Raw genomic sequence first — 20166 nt, 5'->3', positions numbered from 1 at the left:
TGAGGAATAGCATGGAGCTTGTCAGAATCAGAGACCTGACTCAGCAGCAGTGTACCACACTACAGCAGCAAGTATGGCCCTACGCCTTCTTGGGCTGAAGTAGGCCAAGCCCCAGTCAAGTCCTACCAACATCACCAGGGAAAGAGAGATGTACAGTGGCTTTACAGCAGGAGTAGCAGGAGGAGCAGAAGCAGGAGGAGCAGGAGGAGCAGGAGGAGCAGGAGAAGCAGGAGAAGCAGGAGGAGCAGGAGGAGCAGGAGGAGCAGGAGGAGCAGGAGGAGCAGGAGGAGCAGGAGGAGCAGGAGGAGCAGGAGGAGCAGAAGCAGTAGCAGCAACAACAATAACAACAACAGCAGCAGCAGCAGCTGCTCAGAGGAGGACCCTGATAACTGCTGAAAAATGGCTGTGGAATACAGAGCGCTAGATGGAGTAATATCACTTATACCAGGACATACAAACTTACTCTTTGGAGGGAATAATTGATACAAGTAGTGAATCCTTTTGGTGACATATCAGACCTGGCCAACGCTTACTTTTGAAGATTCATTCTTAAAGTACAGTGTCAGGCTTTGATAAACCCTTTGAAAACTAGAGTTTATAGTTTCCAAAGTCAGGTTGTCGCCATTAATCTGCTGTGCTCACTAGTCTCGGTCAACCCTGCCTATTGTTGGTTCAAAGAACAATACTAGCTACTGTCCACATAGTACGAAGCCAAAGACATCTAACAGTTAACAGTTAAATAACAATGATTCTTCTTTGCCTTATGTGTATATTAAAGAAAAATAGCTACTCTTGGGTTTTATTTAAATTGAGAAAATTATTGTAGGGAATATGATTCAAAGGCTTATTTTTGTATGTATAACAAAATATAGTGCTGTGAACAAGTATATATATATACATATATGTACATATATGCATATATATCTTATAAAATAAGATTGTGATCTGAATGTTCAAATCCTTCATTTATAGCTTATAAATGAAGGAATGAAGGAATTAAAACAGAGAAAAGATTATGGTTTTCCAAGACAATACAGTTATTAAAGGATATAATCAGAACTACAACCCAATCAATGCCATTGAAGAGATGATGTGGTTAGTACTCTATATTAAGGGATTTAAACTCAAGTTAACAACAAAATCTGCTTCTGACAACAGAAAAAAGTAAGCAGATCCTTCTGGTTGGAAGATTCAGGCATTCTTTTGGCTATCAAAATTTATCAGAATAAAAAAAAAGCATCGACACATAGGATCAGCTTACTTTTGAAGACAAAAAAACCAGTTATAAAACACACACTGAGTCATTCTCAATGAATGTCAAAGCAAATATAATGTTGGAAGCACTACCCAATCATTTTTCAACTCTAACATTTAATCTGTTAAATGTATGGAATATCTAATAAATTAGAAGAACAGAGCTGAGAGATGAAATGCCACCCTGACAAGTCAGAGCTGCTGGAGTCCATTCTTGACACCTTCCTGTGAATGGAAAAACCTTTTTATTCTTCAGCCAAAGAGTCATGAAAGCCTACGGACCTCCCTGAGCCCTGCCTTGTTAATCTTAGAACGCCCCACTAATCAAATCTGCTATGATGCTGGATCTAACAAGTCAACGGGCACACCTGAAGGAAAAACAGCAAGGCCCTGTGACATTTACTCCTTGAATGATTCAGTCACAAAGACACTATTACTAAAGTAAGCAATAAAATATTAAAGCTAAATATGACCTTCAGCAAGTAAAAGACGTGCACTACATGAATGTAGCCAAACAGATCTTTGTCATAAACAAAAACAAACAAAATCCCTGCACTTTCTTCCTTAGAAGATGTGTTTTGATTTATAGAATCTTATAGAAGATGAATCATTCTTGTTAATGAAGCAAGTAGGATTCTCTGGAAAATAGGGAGAAGAAAGATGTATGTACTCACTAACTTTCCACTCTGAAGTAGTAATAGTAAATGTGGAACAAAACCTCTAAGTGACTGACTTACAAAACCAACAATAGCATTAAAACCAGGGAGTTAATGGAAGGTTAAAAAAAAAAAAAAAGAGGAGAAGGAGGCTGATGAGGAGGAGAGGGGGAGGAGGAGGGGGAGGAGGAAGAGGAGGGGGAAGAGGAGGAGGGGGAGGAAGAGGAGGGGGAGGAAGAAGATGGGAGGAAGAAGAGGAGGGGGAAGAGGAGGAGGGGGAGGAAGAGGAGGGGAGGAAGAGGATGGGAGGAAGAAGAGGAGGGGGAAGAGGAGGAGGGGGAGGAAGAGGAGGGGGAGGAAGAGGAAGGGGAGGAAGAGGAGGGGAGGAGGAGAAGGTGGAGGAGGGGGAGGAGGAGGAGGAAAGGAGCTAATGAATGAGGCTAACTATAATTAGGTATGGAGGAGGCATGACTATTCCCATACAGCATGCTCTGTAGCTCTCCAAGCTTCTATAGAAACGGTCCCTTCATTGTGACTGGTCTGGAGGAAGCAAGAAGTCTTAATGCAGTCCTGGCAAGAGTGCTGCAGGAGCTCAGGGACTGCTCACAACTGCACAGACCTGCACAGCCAGTGCCAAAGCCTGAAATGTTCTGAGCTGTCAAAGTTTCACATGGTTACAGTGAGGGCGATGAATGTAGAGTAGTGTCCCTGGTTACTGATTTGGTTTTATTTCTAGAAATCAGCTTTTGGCATGAAAATCATTAATCTTTTCACCTAGTCGTTTTCCATTTTGAAAATTTTCAACAAGTTTTCTTTAAAATGGTTTTGATGAGCAACACAGCAATGATAGAGCAAATAAGTAGCTGTATCTCAGGAGCCTACACACAGAGGAACGTTTACAAATAGTACCAGCAAGGAATCTAACTTTGGAAGAGTGAAAACCCAGAACTCATTTCTCCGAGGAATCTGGATAAGCTCTAACACTTCCTCGAACTCTGAAGCAGAGTACAGGAACTGCATAAAACAATATGGGGAATTGTTCTTGAGGGATGATTGGAAGAACAGCAGAGAAAGCAGCAAAGGAATCGGCTTCACTACTGCCATGAAAAGAGAGCACCGAGTGTGTAGTTCAGTGGAATGTATACACTTACGACACACAGGAAACTCTGGGATAACCATTGTTGTTCAAACCAAACGTGATGTTAGCAAAGTAGACGAAATACAGGCATGGTACTGATATTACCTAATGATGTAAAATAGATAAAGCTATGTAACAGGGTTGACCAAACATTGTGACCTAAGCTAGAGCTAGTTTTCAGGATCCCAACATGAAGAAAGGGAAGGAACAGGAGGGAGGGATGATAGTAATACAACTTACATGATTGGTAGACTAGACAGTCCACCTAACTGAGTCTCTGTAACTATTACTAACTTAGTCGTAATTTGTAGCACTATATACTAGACAAAGGTCCCTCCATTATTCTCTTTGTGTGTCTTTTTCTACCCTGTGGTAAATCTTGACTTACTAAGTGTTATTATGTAGACCTTAAAAATTAGGGTCTTGGGGTTAGAGAGACATCTCAGTGTTTAAGAGCACGTATTACATAAGCATGAGAACTACAGTTCATTTCTCAATGACTAAATAATAAGCTGACATCTTATGCATCCTCTAACTCCAGCTCTGAGAATCCTGGAACTCTCTTCTGACCTCTATGAAAGCACAGACATGTATACTTGACTACATATGGGCATACACTCAGTTACAGACAGACACAGATACACAGACACACACCCACATGCACGCACGCACACACACACACACACACACACACACACACACACACACACAAATATTTTTTTAAAAAAATTTAGGGTCTTTAAAAGTTTTTTAGTGAAGATATGGATAAAGACATTATTAATGAAATAAAAATGGAGTCAATCTCTGACTGGGCCCAAGTCAATAAAGAATCACTTAGAAAATGAAAGCTGAATAAAATCCTCAGCAGATAAGGTCATTTACTACCTACAAAGACATAAAAGACAAGTTTAAGTTTCATGTGTTTGTAATTTGTTCATTATTGCTTTATATCATCTACAATTATACATAGCTACTAGTTTTATAATATTTGAGCAAACATTTTATTTTTCTGTGTGTGTGTGTGGTTTTTTTTTCTTTTTTTTTCTTTTTTTTCTGGGAAATGTTATTTACATTTCAGATGCCATCCCCTTTCCCCATTTCCCCTCCCTAGAAAACCCCTATCCCATGCCCCCTTTTCCTTTTTGCTTTTATACATTTTTTTTTAAAAATGTTAAGCAAAGGCTTTATAAGTTTGGTAATGCTCAATCAGAAGTGTAACCCACTACCCAACCTAGATATATCAACTATCTTTGACTGGTGGAGACACGTGACCATCTGCCTCCATGTCTCCCCCCTCTTTCTCTCTCTCATCACCTAGATTCTCCTCTCCTTCTTCTCCTTCTCTCCTTACTCCTTCTCTTCCTCTCACCTTAGGTCCTCCTACATATCACCCTTCCTGTTAAAATAAAATGTTCTCTCAAAATACAATTAGAGCATAGTTATACCAATTTGTACCAGAGAAGTACAAGATAGACCTAATACCCAGTCCATCATTTTGTTGACTAACTAGAACCTCTGTCATCTCTCCTAACTAAAATACTTAGTTCTGAACCTGGCTTTTTCCTTGGCTTTAGAATGAATGTCAGCTGAAAACTCAGATTTTTTTCTCTCAAAGTAAATAGCTAGGATTGACTATGAGACTATACGTTTTCAACCCCGTCAGAAATCCAGAATGACTGAGTTAACTGAAATTATGGGAAGCACAAAGCATAGCTTCTAAAACTTAGCCAATTTATAGAGACCGCTGAACACCTGGACAGTCCCTATACTACAGAACGTTGGAGCATCAAATCTTCAGCCTTCTGGCCCAGTATCATCTGACAGACTTTAGTGATGCAGAATTATTAAGGGCTGATTACTCTGTCTAGGCAGATATAATCAGTCGACTATTCTGCAAGTGTGACAGTAATTTGTCTGTAGATGGAAAGAGGCAATTCTTGCCTAGTGGCTGTCTCCCCACAACTGGGGTAACTCCAAAGATGCTCAATTTCTTCTTAGAATTCAATACAGGAAGCTGTCAAGAACAGACAAGTCTCTAATCAAAATGAACATTAATACAGAAATGTTTGTCATGCCAATTCTGTGGATTTATGATGTTTTGAAAACCAACTATCCATGTAAGGTAACCTGGACTGTTGTCTGTTAACTCCTCTCAGCTATTTCTAAATAAAATATAGAAAACGCCCTAACAATAAACTCCAAGCCGTGAATTTGCTATAGTCCCTTAATTCACAGGCTAACCATCTCAAATCAGTTAAAAAAGTTAAAGAAGGACTGGGTCTAAGCCTTGTATTCCTAAATGTGTTATTCAGGTACAATGCCTATGAGAGTATCAATATTCATCTCACTTTTATATCAATAAGAAGTTCGTACCAGTGGAAACCTTAAATTTGACATCAAAGTAAATTTTGTACCATCTAATAAATTATAACTTCATCTTGATAATAATTATACAGATTTCTACCAATAGGTTATGGCTATTTGAGCAAACATTTTAAACATAATGAATTAACTTCTTGAGAAAACTATTAAGGAAGAAAGAAAACTAGTGGCCGAACACCAGCTATGATCCAACTACAATACAACAACAGTCCTTTAATTTTAAACTGATCACAGGTATTTACAAAAAAAAAGTACTTCTGAAGACAGTGATTTATTACCACATTCAAGTAACAGTGTGCACACAAGCAAGGAGCAGAATCTGTTAACACAGAAAGTTCACTCTAGGCACGTAATTAACCTTCTGGCCTAAAGCTTTAAAAAAACCCAAAGAAACTCCTACAATCTCTTTTCTAATTTATGAGCTAATGGGATTTATGTCACAGTGTGTGGGTTCCCCTGCAGAATGAGCTTCAGCTCTCACGGACCCTGAGAAGGTATAAACTCAGTGGAGAAAGGGCTCCAGCACTCCTGCAGACCTGCCGAGTATCATCTCTATGGTCCCCTCATAGGAAAACGCATGATCAGTTACAGAGCAGCCCACCAAATAACAGCCAACAGCTCGCCTTCACTTACAGTGAGCGTGCCCTTCAATCACCCCAGGCCAACACCCATTTGATAGCAAACCTAGTCTGTAGCCTATACATTCTCTCTATCTTCAGTGACCGTGTGTGGCTAAATAAGGAAGACGCCGTGGGAACGGAGGCCCACAGGCTACCATTGCGTTGGAAGATGCCGTGGGAACGGAGGCCCACAGGGTACCATTGAGTTGGGGCTCCTGTGAGTGAATGCCTGCAGAAATATTACACAAAACGCATCCCCATCGCAACGCCCGATCACGCTGTACTACACAGAATTTCACATGCATCTGCAGCTGCTCTTAAAACAGCATCACGCTACTGAGTCTTACCGCCCAGTTTTTCAGTGGAGATAAAGATTTAGAGGGATGGCAGCTGGTTAAAAGGCCACAGACAAGGAATTAAATTGAATCTGAGGTCTCCTGCTTGATGACCCACACTCTGGATATGAACCAGATATTAAATAAGACATTATAACTAATTTTAAAGTGGGAAAGGCTTTTCATACATGGAGTTGTTTGGCCACAGGTGACAGACTGCAGACCTACACATTTCCAGTTAAGATCACTATTCTCAAACAACTGCTATACTAAGAAAAAAATATCACCAAATTGAATGTATACTAAGTTCAAGAATAGCAGTGAAGTAGATGGAATACCTGTGAGTATCAATATTCTCTACCATTTTTGTAACAAGAAAAACAACAAACATAAAAGAAAAAAAAAAAAACTTTAAGCAATCCTAGCCAAAATCAGTCACAGTAAGTTTGGGAATGGTTGGCCAAATACTTACTTTTCCTTTCCTTAACCTGTAACCAGTGGGCACCGCTGCTCTGTCATCGTTCTAGAGTCAGTTTCCCACCAACTGCAGGATAAAGCAATGGGATGACACTGATGGAGAGAGCAGAGGGCATGGATACAGGAGAGGGGCTTGTTGAGAACAGAGAGCTCCATGCTCCTTCCTAACTCTTGGCATATCTCTGAACAAAGAAGGGTCTTGTGTTTATCAATAAATATACCTAAGGTTTTGTTTGTTTTTGTTTTCTTTCACATTGTCAAGGAGTGTCCTCAAGTGTACTTAAATGAGGTATCAGTTAGACATGCTTTTAAGGTGGCGAGAACTTACAGACTTCTAAACAAACTACATTTTTAAAGTATTTTGGAGGTTTCCATGGTTTAATGTCAAGAAAAAATCAGCATCCACAACTCAGTATTCAAATTACGTTTTTAACTGAATTATCTAAATATTTATTTAAAAATCTTAATCAGGAATATAGCTATTTAAAATGAATTTTGTTAAAGTTAACACAGAGAAATTTTAATTATGCTCAGTATGATATCAAACTAATTCTTTATCAGCATTCAACAAAGATACTTATGGAGAATACTAACATATACCAAATTTCAGATTTTGATAAAATTGGAAAAAATAATACAAGCTTGAAAATTCTTTCTTTACTTTTTTTTTGCAAATTCTTGTAAACTGTACAAAGAAATAGAAAACAAATAAAGTGATAATATAAAAAATAAGATATCATTCAATGAGATTTGCCACCTAATATTTAATGAATAAAACTCATTTGACTTTGGAAAAGGCATCTTAATTTTGGTGCCAGTATGACAAGAGAATTTTCAAGACAATGCTTATGATAACTGTGAGGTCAAAGTGGGCTCCCCCAAATGGCAGTCCACAATGTCTTAAATGACAGTGTGGGCTCAGCTCAGGCTGGACTCCTGCTTAAACACAGATGGCTAGTGGGATGAATAAGTTTAAAATCAGTGTCCCTGAGAAACTTGTGGCACAAAATTCCATGTCAGGAAGAGCCACTACTTCCTGTATCTGCCCCTACATCGGACTACATCCAGAAATGGGCATCTGGTTCCCTATTAACATTAGCGTGTTTCAGGAACAGTAAAGGGTAAAGAATTTACTGCCAAGAAAGAGCAGTTGGTGGAGGCAATGTTAACCTGGTTTGTGAAATGGTCTATTATACAGAATGGCCTTGTTGGTTGGGTCCTCATTTGCAGACCTCTTCTAGTTTCTCTCTCTCTCTCTCTCTCTCTCTCTCTCTCTCTCTCTCTCTCTCTCTCTCTCTCTCCTTCCCTCCCCTCCTTCTCTCTCTCTGTATATGCACACAAACACACACACACACTTTTCCTTACATGATTATCAAGAGCTGGAATAGCTGTCTAAAGTTTCTGTTCTCAAAATGCCAAACTAGGGACCTGTACGTTCCCAGGGATCTCTAAGACCATTTCATAGATCAGAAACACCGTCTTATGAAGCTATTTTATCATCTTCCTTTTGACCATGTTGACGTTTAATGAACGGTGCAAAGCTACCCTGGGAAAATTGCAGATTTAGTAATATAGATCTGAGCAATGGTCTCAAAATCTATACCAGCCACTACACTCACCAGAGCCAGACACACTAAAAATAAATGCTGTTTCCACTTGGGAATATATTTTGTGAAATACACAGTGATTGGTCGTATTAACCCTAAACCTAACTGTGGAGGACCGTCTGTTTCAGAAGGGGGTTGGATGGGGAGCAGCGAGGCGCATGATAGTGGTCTCAAGTGGAAGCTTGGGAGACCTGAGCTCCCAGCTTTTTTCATGGAGCATTCTGCTTATATAAAGCAAAAGGACTGACCACAAAGAGTGGACATTGAAAATGGCTATCTGGAGAATATTTTTTTATACTCAAGGAAAGAAAGGAGTCAGAAATGACAGTATAGCAAGCAATATTTCTTACAAACTTTCAGAAGGGAAACAGCAAGCCAAAGGGACTTCTGGATGGGTAGGCCAATGAGCTCTGGATGGCTTTAACAAATGTGGAGATTTGCAGGACTCAAAAAGATGCTTCCCGAATGACCTGCGCATCCTGTTACAGAATCCTTCATGGGTGAAAGGTTCATGCCAAACACAACACAGACTGATAGATTTTAAAGTGACAGACAGAAAAGGGTCACTGATGTGATTTCAGGTTGCATGCGACAGCAATCCTTTTCTCAAAGTCCGCTTCTTGGTTTTCAGTCTACTAGCAGATAATATCCCAAATTATTTTATCAAGACTATTAAAATACTCTGTAGGATTGCTGCATATTCTGCAACCCCAACTACATATCACAGGATGAATGAAGAAACAGATATGAAAATGTTGCTGTCTCCTCAGAAACCAGACAGTCAAGTCAGACAATGTCTTCATTCCCACTAACGGCTTATGGTTGGAAAACATAGTTATTTTCTATAAAAGCATGTCAACCTGGAATGAACTTCCTATAGCGTTTTCAGTAAAATAAATATTTTTACATTTTCTAATAAGACACCTTGCTTAAATTGCTAATGAAGTCAACAGCTGTAGAGAGAAACAAGCACTCCCTAGGGCCCTCCAGAACTGTCAAGCATAAGGTATTGATTGAGGCAGCAGTGTGAGCTCAGTGTGTGCCCAGTAACCAAGCAGCACACTCACAGAACTGTGTGGGTGCCCACTGTGATCAGGCTCCATCTCACTTGGGGTGCTGCTGTTTCACTGAACAGCCCGTAAACAACATGGGATTCTTCACAGCTGGCAAGCTCAAAGGCAACCAGAAATTGCAAAACAGCATAAAAAAAGAGATGAGTGAAATCATATTATTTCACAGAGGAAAATAAAAACAAAGGCAGAGAAAAACATAATTAAGCAAAACCACAAACAGTAGGAGCTCAGCTGCTCTTCTGAGCACAAAGTAGCCCCAGAAGTCAGTGAGCCTGGTGTTAGCTCTTGGGGGTAAGTGGATGCTCCGCTTTTGAGGATGGGACAAAAATCCTGCTTATTCACAAATGGAAGAGAAACCCATCTGAAGATTGGCGCAGTAACCAGCCACCAGCCAGACATCCTCAGCTTTGCCACACTGTACTAGCCACTGCAGGAGGTTATCTCTGAAGAAACATGTCACTCAAAGGAGACAAAGCAGGGTTGGAAATGGGACTCTGAACAGGGTCTTTGTGTTAACAGAAAATATGGTGATAAGAAAATAACCACACAAATAAGCAGTTACACAATTAGTTGCATAAATACACACTTATTTTCTAACTTTTCCTTGTCCTGAATGTTTCTAAAAAAAAAAAAACTATCTACACAAATATATATATTAGCTCACTATGCCTCAATTTGGCCCAGAGTCAGATATATGGTAAACTCCATCCAATGTGAAATGATTACTATTTTTAGAATACTCTTTCACTATATATTTAAATATATCTTTTAATATAATATATTTATAAATAATATATTGTTTATATATTTACTAATCTGTATATATTTAGTTTATATATTTATTTATGCAATATGTACTATACATATTTATACATACTTATATGTTATATATTTATATGTATACATATATAAATATATGTTTGCTTATATATTTATATGTAATTTATTATACTAATAAATATAATATAAATTATATGTAATTTATATTATACATATAAATTTGTATTTATATCTATTTTATATATTTATATATGTATATTATATATTAAATTATATTAATATAGGAATTAATATAGATATAAAGTATCATTAGACAATAGGACGAGCATGACATATGATACTTTGTTACATAAAAATCTTGAATTTCAAAACAACACTTAAAACATTCAAAGTAATGTGTAACATTAGTAATTTAGGCTTCTCTGCTGTTCACTCTTCCTACAAACAAAGTCAGATGAAAGTGCATGAAGTTCACTAGGATAGAGTCATTAAGAATACTCATGTTCTCTTTGACTGGGTCTATCTTTTCTGTGCTGGAACCTCTGCCTTAATGTGTTCTCAACTGTCTACGTCTCTACTTTGAAACACTTGACACCAAGCTTGATTCAGTCCCACAAGCATATCTTTATTATTTACTGTAGGTATATTACTCTAATATGTAGACATAACTCACTTTCCCTAAAAACTCACTGCTCTCCTATTTACAAATAACGCAGGGATACATCTATGCAGACACACAAGCTAGAACATTTTCTCATAGTGGCACAGCAATGTCTACCAAGAATGACTGGCACAGAGAAGGAGGTGTTTTCACTGCCGTCATATGACTGGCACAGAGAAGACAGCTGTTTTCACTGCTGTCATTACTAGACCCAACTCCACATGGCCCCAGTGACACAGTAGCGAGAGATGGCCAAGAACCCCCATGCTCGTTCACACCTTGCTGTCCTAGGGCAATGTGTACAGTGCGGTGGCAAATGAGCTCCAGACATGTGCACTGTGACACCTGTCCCCAATGGCTCTCTTCTGCTCTTTTCCGTTGGCTTCCCTCAGCTTTTCGCCATATTCTAATTGTTTGACCCACCTTGTACTTTGTCCTAAGAGTCTTGCTTTCTCTAGATAACTTCTCAGGCATCCACAGTGTTTACACACAGTGCTTGCTTGTTACTGGTTATGTGTGTCATTTACATGTTGTCAGTGACTATTCTAAGGTTCTAAATTAGATGCAAGTCTTTTAGCTTTGTCCACAAAAGTTTTAAAATATGCTCTAATGTGCCTAATGTCCTTCATGTATCCCTAAAGTCACAGCATCAGTTCTTTGATCTACTTAAACTAATATTTCTTCATCCACAAAACAGTGACTACTCTAGACACTGTGCCATGTGTGGGAAATACAATTTTTAAGTCACATATTATATGGCCTTTGAGTGAGTAGTCAGCTACACAATTCAATTAAATGCATTTTGCTTAATAGGAAGATAATTCATACAACTGTATGATTATTTAGAAAGCAGGATGAGTATAAAAATTATTTTGTCTACCCAATAGAGAAACTGCGGTCAAGTTTTTTTTGAGAATACTTAGGTATTCACCATGCTCCAGTGGTCATATTCTCTTTCACTAGAGAAATTGCAGAAGAAAAGTAAGGAAAATGTTTGGGATGTTTACGAATCATGACATATCACAATCTCCTCATAGCAGGTAAAATAAAACTTGAAAATTTGATCAAAAAGACAGGCATTTTTGAAATTAAGAATGCAGCTTTGGTGTAAGTTATAAGTGACGAGGAGAGGAGGCTTTCAGTCTCCATAAAAGGTGAGGCTGTCAGCACCTGCTCTGCCCAACAAAGTCCTGTACATCACACTTACATTTCAACTGAAAAGTAAGGTCTTTACACCTTAGTATTTTATTCAATTTTAAAGAAAATTGTACAACTGAAATTATTCTCAAGTAAAGAACTGGCTTTGACAACCCTCCCAAGAAGGCTCACTGGTTTGGAAACTCTGGACAGTAGTGTGCTCTGTCCTAAAATTGACTTCCAGTCTTTCAACCCAGGCCACTCCTCATACCTGTGTGGCTCCGGATATGAACTCTCAGGGTCCCACTGCTTGCAAATTTCTGGCCACAATATGGGCAGACTTTCTCTTTCTCTCCTGTGTGTGTCTAAACAGAAATAAAAATGGTTCATAATAAATACATGATAAAAGGCTTTGGTAAAGATGATTAACTACCTCTGACAATAGTAAATCTGTATTTTCCAGGATTATGTTTCATTAAAATGATTTAATGTCACAATGCGACTTTAAACAATTTATCATGGATAATCCCATGGGTTCAAAGACTGCTTAGAAGCATGCATTAGTGTTAATTTGAAAATAATTCTGCAGTTTACTGGTTAAGCCTTTATGTAGTCCTTGTCTAACTAAACATGATTAAGTTATATAAAAGCAGTGCATGGAGCAAAACCACATAATCAAAATGGGGCCAGAGCTGCTCTTGAGTTTTGCCAAGAGACATTTCCTTTGAATCAGTTTCCAAATTCTTTGTGCATATTTTACTCTAAAGGGCAGAATTAATCTCAAGAAAGTCATCTGTAACCTATGGTATGCATGTCAGGATAGATTTTACCACAAAACAGAAAGCATATACATCTAGTTTGACTTTGAAATCCAGTAAGTGTTACTTGGGCATTCAATTGGATAAAGAATTTCTTCCCTCCACATATTTATTTTGCAAGCATAAAATAATCATATCAGAAAAAGTGAAAGACTACCAGAAAAACACACTTTAATGAAATCATACTAGGGCTGGGAAAACAACCCAGTGCTAGGCTGGGAATACAACCCAGTGCTAGGCTGGGAATATAACCCAGTGCTAGGATGCTTGCTTACTACGCAGGAGGCTCTGGGTTCTATCGCCACCAAATAAACAATTAACTAATGAAATTGCAAAACTGCTGACAGCTCTAGAAGGTGGAGTAGACAGAGAACGTTAAGGCCTTAGAGACTCAACAGGAGATTAATTTTTCCACCAACATAAACAAAACAAAATCAAAACCCATCATTCCAGTAAATGAGCAGTCAGAGTAATCTGGGACATATCGGGGATTTTGAAGCTTGGAACAAAGAGAAAAGTTGGGGAGCACTGTCGCAGGGATGAGCAGGAAGCAGTTTCTTCAGTTTTCTGTATGTTCTTTATAAGGTTGCTTTGAGAATATTTTCCAATAGTAGCTCAAAAATTAGTAAAATCAGGTGGTATCTGATACTAGCTGATTATGACCAATTAGTAGTTTTAAGAGTTTCTTAGGGGCTCAGTGACTCCTGCCACAGAAGCGGAGGAAGAGCTGTAGGAGCGAGAAAAGTCAAGAAAACCACAAGTAACCCCACAGAATCATCAGACCTCAGCTCACAGCAGCTCACAGAGACTGATCCCCAAATCGAGGAGCCTGGCTGGCACTGATTTGGTCTTTAGATCAGCATTACAGTTGTATAGCTTGGTGTCTTGAGGGACTCCTAACAGAGGAAGTGACAGGAATGGGGGTAGGGGATGCTGTTTCTGACAATTTTGCCTGTCTTGAGAACCCTTGCTGGGCTGCCTCATCCAGCCTTGACATGATGGGAGGTGCCTAGTCTTACTGTATCTTGATATGCCCCTTTGGTTGAAGTTCCTGAGAGGCCTTCCTTTTTCTGAAGGGAAACAGAGGAGTGGGTGGGGAGGGGAGAGGCTGGGAGGGACTGCGAGGAGAGGAGGGAGGGGAAACAAAGATGGGGAAAGAGTTGCCTAGGAAATTAGTGATAAAGACCTCAATGGACATGTGCAATGGCATTTCCAGATAGATCATGAATCCTTTGACGTAATCCAGTGATGAACTCAAATCTGATGGCCTTATTAGTGGGGAAAGGTAGGAGGTGGGGCCTTGCTCAAGTATGTCTCTAGGGGTTTGTCCTTAGGAATATATTTTGCCCAGGCTCCTCCTGTATTTTCCCTTCATTTATCCTGTCCACAGAAAGGGGAACAGGTTTAGGCTCTACTTGCTTTCACGACTTTGAAATCTTTAGCTTTGCCATTTTAAAGAGATTTAAAATGCATTTATTGTAATGCTGCAAATTTATTTACAGAGAAAACAGGCATTTCTTGGATAGTCAGTATAATCATATATTTGTCATTGTAAGTAAGCATGTCATAAATAAATATAAATTGTCACATGATAGTCATGCCCACAATTCAGTCTGTCTTGCGGAAGTCCCCATTTACCTTCTTGTGACTCCTAAGCACCGAAGGTGTAACAAAGGCCTTATTGCACAGCTCACACCGGTACTTCTTGTGTCTTTCATGGACAACCTGGACATGAACGTTTAACGTGTCCTTCCTTTTAAACGTGGCGTCGCAGTGATGACACTTGAAAGTCCTCTCGCCTTAGAATACAAGTCAACAGTCAAGTTACACCACTAGGTTTCACATTTCATTTTCCCAAGATAATCAGAATTACCTAATTCTGATGTTGCTTCTATCACATTTTCTGTCTTAATTTTATCAGAACTTTTTCAACCTTAACACATACAAGCTAATCAGTATACAAGAAGGAAGCGGACAATTGCTGACGTTTCAGAGCATGGAAAAGTTGTGTAACAATATCCTTCATGTCTTGAAGTTAAACTAGCTGTAATGTTAACACTGTGAAACGAGACCTAGTACTTTGCTCTCTGTGCTTTAGCCAACCTGGTTTTCCTGCTGTCTCTACTCAGGGTCTTCTTCACTCATGCCTGTCTGCACCTTACATTGCTTACTTAGTATTTAAATTTTTGAGGGTGACTTTTTTGGGGCAGATACCACACTGTAGACTTTTTTTTGGCCAGATACCACAGTGTAGCTTCAGAAAGATTCTTCTAGTGTTGCTTATCATCATTGTAGCTACAGAGTACACTGCATAGCCTAGAAGCCACTTCTGTCCCTTCTCTTCTGCTGCTGAGAACCAAGATGATGACATTGAAAGTATCAGATCACTGATGTTACAAATTCCTTGCTGTTACATGAAATAAAATTTTATTTTTCCCAAGAAAAATTTTCTGAGTTTGCCAAAGTATGCCACATGAGTCTTAAAAGGATGAAGAGCCCTTGTCTAAATGCCTATTCTAAAATTCATCCATGTCTTAAGCTATCTAATATAATAAGTCCCCCCTGTGGTGCAACCCACTTTACTCTTTAATTACAAAGTTGTTTATGAGGAAGTGGGAGGTTAGAGCTGTAGTGACCAACCTGCACAGGGAATACAGCCCCATCTTTTCATACAGGAAGCAGCTTCCTTTCTCATGATCACCACCAACATATATAAACATTAAGATCCTATTATTTTTCATATTAGAAACTTAGCTTGAGCAGAGAAACTTTCTTCTAAGTCACCACATTGTACGACCAATCGTCACAGTGCCTTGTATTTGGAATGTAATATTCAAACAGCAGTAGGAGCTTTGCGTTTACAATTTTCTTAAAAGATAGATGTCTGTTTGTAACGTAATAAAACATTTACCTCTGAAAATAAGCACAGAATCAGAAATTTTACATGAAATAGGAAAGGCACCTGCCTATCAGACACCCGGAGGTAATATGGGATCCACTATTTGAATAATTGTCTCCTGTTAGACTCAATGTTTTCAATTTCTCTTTAAGAAGATGCTGAACTAGATGTGCATTGTGACCACTGCACCTGTTAAGCCTCTGAGCTAATAAAACCCTGACTGTGAGACAGCTCCGTGGTTAGAGGCAGATATATTCCCTCAATCATCATAGTTAAAAGTGAATGGAAGGTGATGTTTCAAAACAGTGTTCAAAGTGCGCTTCTGAGATGTCTATTCTTCAACATCTAAGAACACATAGGAAATAACTCTCTGTCCTCAGCTGCCTGGAAGGTGACTTACTGTTGTGGATTAACAGGTGTCTTTGCAGAGAGAAGGGGGTGCGGAACAAGGCTTTACATTCATCACACTGGAAAGGTCTCTCTTCGGAGTGAGTCTGCAGAAGCAAGATACTGACTGAGAAAAGGGAGAATGAGCTCATCACTGCAGAAAGCATCTGGAACATCGTTTCTTCTCACAGCTCCCCGCTACTGAGGAGGGGGAGCATAACCACAATCATTCACAGGGAAAATACTTGTTCTGTCAAACCCTTGAATTCATTAAAAATTTGATAAACAGTGAAGGAAATTGTTATTACTATCCCAAATTGCTAATCTAAACACTATGGAGACTATTCTAGACCTACTTTGTACATTAACATTGCGTATAGTTTGTCTAAAAGACTTAACCTTACATAGCCCTTGTCAGGCTTGATCGTTGTCTGTTCAGTCAAGGGAAATAGTTCAAAGAGGCATACTTTCTACCTTTTCGCTAAAGCTTCACTGAGGCACTGAAAGTGATGTGAATCTTCAGGGCTGCTTTGAATTTAAGTTACAGCAGAGTATGAATTCATGTGGTTAACCTGAGGTAGCACTCGATTTATATCAAGTGTCATGCTCCATATAGTGATTGATGAATTCCAATACCCAAGCTCCTGATTAAAATGCTATTACTGTCACCACTTTAAGATGAAAATAATGAAGACTTGCCCAAGATGTAGGTTTTGTTAAGGTCTATGGTACACAATAAACAGGTATGCACTGAAACAATAACACAGAAGTTGAAGCCATTTTGGAAAAAAAAAAAAACTGTGAATAAAACTCTTACTGTGGATGACAAGATTTAATCTTTTTTATTTTTAGATTTTTTGATTTTATGTATATCTGTGTTCTGCCTGTTTGTGTAGTGCCTGTGCTCCCTGAAGCCTGCAGAGACCAGAATAAAGTATCAGATCTCCTGTAACTGGGATTGTAGTTGGTTATGAACTACCATGTGGGTTCTGCAAAATGAACCCAGGTTTTTCCTGTAGCAACAGAAAGTTCTTTTAACTGCTGAGGCATCTCTCCAACCCCAGATAGCAAAATTTAATAAGGGTCACAAATACATTTTTAAAACCCTTGGAATTCAAACAGTATTCTTTCATTACAAGAACATAAGCTATATATTTGATGGGTTTTATGGTGGAGGCAACTGAAGGATATCACCTTATTCACGTCATATTGAACAGGATTTCACAATTTGATGAGCATTTCAATATTCAAGAGTAAGGAACTTCACGGAGGACTATGCTATGTCATGAATATTATGTCTGTTCCATTGTTAAAATATAAAGGGTGGGGTAAACAAATATTAAAAGTCCAGATGAATTTAACATTTAAATATGTTATCTGGCCACAGGCATTCTAGATGAATTAAAATGGAGTAGGAGAACATTTCTTCCATTATATGACATAAAATAACAATATAAACATGGCATTCTAAACTGGCTATCAGAAGCATGTAGTGTTTACTAAAGGTTCTGATGCAACTAAAGTTGGGCCCATCACTTCCTAAAGTAGGAGAGAAGCTATATAGATTCAGTATTTATTTATCCATCTCTTGCTTTTCTGAGACTGTCTTGCTATGCAGCTCAGGTTGGCCTTGAGCTTGTAACAATGCTTTCTGTGCAAGCTTCACAAATGCTGAGTCTGTAGATACACACCATCACATCTGGCTTCAGGGATTTTTCTAAAGTGAAGAATAAAACACTAAATGTCATAGAAGAAAAATGTGTGTAATTTTTAAATAATTTTTGAGTGGAAAGATTTTCTAAGTATGATGAAAGACTAGATATTCAGATATTTTAAAAAATTTAAATTGCTGTGGTAGTTTGAATATGCTTTGCTTATGGGGAGTTGTACTATTGTGTGAGGCCTTGTTGGAATAGGTATGTCCTTGTTGGAAGAAGTGTGTCACTGTGTAGATGGGCTTTGATGTCTCCTCCTGGCTGCCTATGGAAGACAGTCTCCTTCTGCCTACCTTCAAATCAAGATGTAGAACTCTCAGTTCCTTCTCCAGCACCAAGTCTACCTGCAGGCTGCCATGATTCCTGCTATGATGATAATGGATTAAACCTCTGAAACTGTAAGCTAACCCCAATTAAATGTTTTCCTTTATAAGAGTTGCCTTGGTCATGGTGTCTCTTCACAGCAATAGAAAGTCTAACTAAGATAACTATAAAGACAAAATGTTTTCTAATCACCAAAGAAAATATTTGTGACATCAAATAATATTTGTGACATCAAATAACAGTTTAACATAGCTAATATAAGGTTAATTAAAAATGGAAAATGACAAAAGAAAACTGGTAGAAGACACCTCCGTTGCTGGTTAGTCAACAAAAGGATGGACTGGGTATTAGGACTATCTTGTACCTCACTGGTACAAATTGGCATAATTATGCTCTAATTGTATTTTGAGAGAAAAGTTTCATTTTAACAGGAAGGGTGATGTGTAGAAGGAGTTAAGGTAGGAGGAGTACTGAGAGGAAGAAAAGGAGTAAGAAGAGGAGAAGGAGGAGAGGAGAAGCTAGGTGATGAAAGAGAGAAAGAGGGGGGAGACAGGGAGGCAGATATTCATGTATTTCCACCAGTCAAAGATAGTTGTTATATCTAGGTTGGTCAGTGGGTTACACCTCTGATTGAACAATTCCAAACTTATAACGCTTATGATTAACATTATTTTTAAAAAAAATGTATAAATGCAAAAAGGAAAAGGGGGCATGGGATAGGGGTTTTCTAAGGGGGGGGAATGGGGAAAGGGGATGGCATCTGAAGTGTAAATAAAATATCTAATAAAAAAATAAAAGAAAATAAAAAGACACCTCAGTTGACTTCATTTGCAGGGTGTTTTGTGTCAGGTGCACTGTACAGTGTGCACTATGCTTTTATGGTCAATCCTATTTCAGATTGGAAGGACTCAGGGGGAAGAAAAGCCACAAAAGTTGCTCCCTCACAAGGATTTTATCCTGTGCATATGACAGACACACATACTACATTAGGAAGTGACATGAGCTGCGGAGGAAGATGAAAAGGAGCAGAGTGCTCCAGGGAACAGATTGTCAGTAGTGCTCAAAAGAATTCTAGCTGAGGTGATAGCCGAGTAAAGCCTGCTGTTCTGAGGGAACAATGGACAGAAACCAGGGTGACAGAGATCAGGAGGAAAGGCCAGACGGTTTTACTTTTCCTATGGCCATATAGAAATATCTATGCTCCTTAAAGGGAGAGTAGTAACAGAATAGAGAAAGGTTTTGATCCAAGTGCTGCTTGGTGACTGAGATTGTTGTGGTTGCTTGCAGAAGCACAGGCAATTCAGGTGGACACCTCCCAGAGTCCTCTAGAAGACTTGAGGAGGCTACTGCACCTATAGGAAGGTCCTATAGGAAGCTGTTTGTCTCTTACTTAGCAGTGACTGGAATTTCAGGGCATGCTCACAGAACCCACCGAAGGCCTCCACTAAGAGAATGTGAACAGATAGACAAGTCACATTGGAGTCACGTATGGGTGGTCACAGCTGCTTTGCCTCAAGTTGGCAACAATCACACCTAACCATGATGAAACAGCTATGCTTTGGCCCATGTGGTTGGAAAGATATGGATGAGCAGAGCAGTGGGAAGATGAAGATACAGGCATGGGAGAAGCAAAAAAGAAGATACTAATCACGAGGTCCAAGATGGCCTAAAGAATTTTCAGTTACTTTGAGATATGTTTTTTGGCAAGTGAGTAGCATGTCTAAGACCCTGTTGATGTAAGAAGCTGTAGAAACAAACCAGGCAAGAGGTTAAAGGCTGCAGAGGTTTCCTTGGAGAAGAGAGAAGTACTAGGACAACTGGTATCATATAGGAAAAGAACAAAACAGGTCTTTACATCAACTTGAATATGAAGCAGGAAATGGGAAAGAAGCAAGCATGACGC

At 38.9% G+C, this 20166-nt stretch overlaps 1 protein-coding gene across 1 annotated transcript in view; it reads right to left on the bottom strand.

Annotated features, from left to right (window-relative positions):
• Prdm5 (PR/SET domain 5) overlaps positions 1–20166 on the bottom strand; it is a 158358-nt gene that overhangs the window by 38330 nt on the left and 99862 nt on the right. The window contains exons 10-12 of the mRNA XM_034511827.2: positions 16238–16331; positions 14577–14737; positions 12392–12485 (exon numbers count right to left, since the gene is read on the bottom strand). Of these exons, the coding sequence (XP_034367718.1) occupies positions 12392–12485; positions 14577–14737; positions 16238–16331 (349 nt within the window). The remainder of the gene's footprint in view (positions 1–12391; positions 12486–14576; positions 14738–16237; positions 16332–20166) is intronic.

The sequence above is a fragment of the Arvicanthis niloticus genome, chromosome 9 (genome assembly GCF_011762505.2).
Source record: "Arvicanthis niloticus isolate mArvNil1 chromosome 9, mArvNil1.pat.X, whole genome shotgun sequence".
Taxonomy (NCBI): domain Eukaryota; kingdom Metazoa; phylum Chordata; class Mammalia; order Rodentia; family Muridae; genus Arvicanthis; species Arvicanthis niloticus.
Note: the sequence above shows the minus strand (reverse complement) of the source record. Positions and strands in the feature narration are given on the sequence as shown.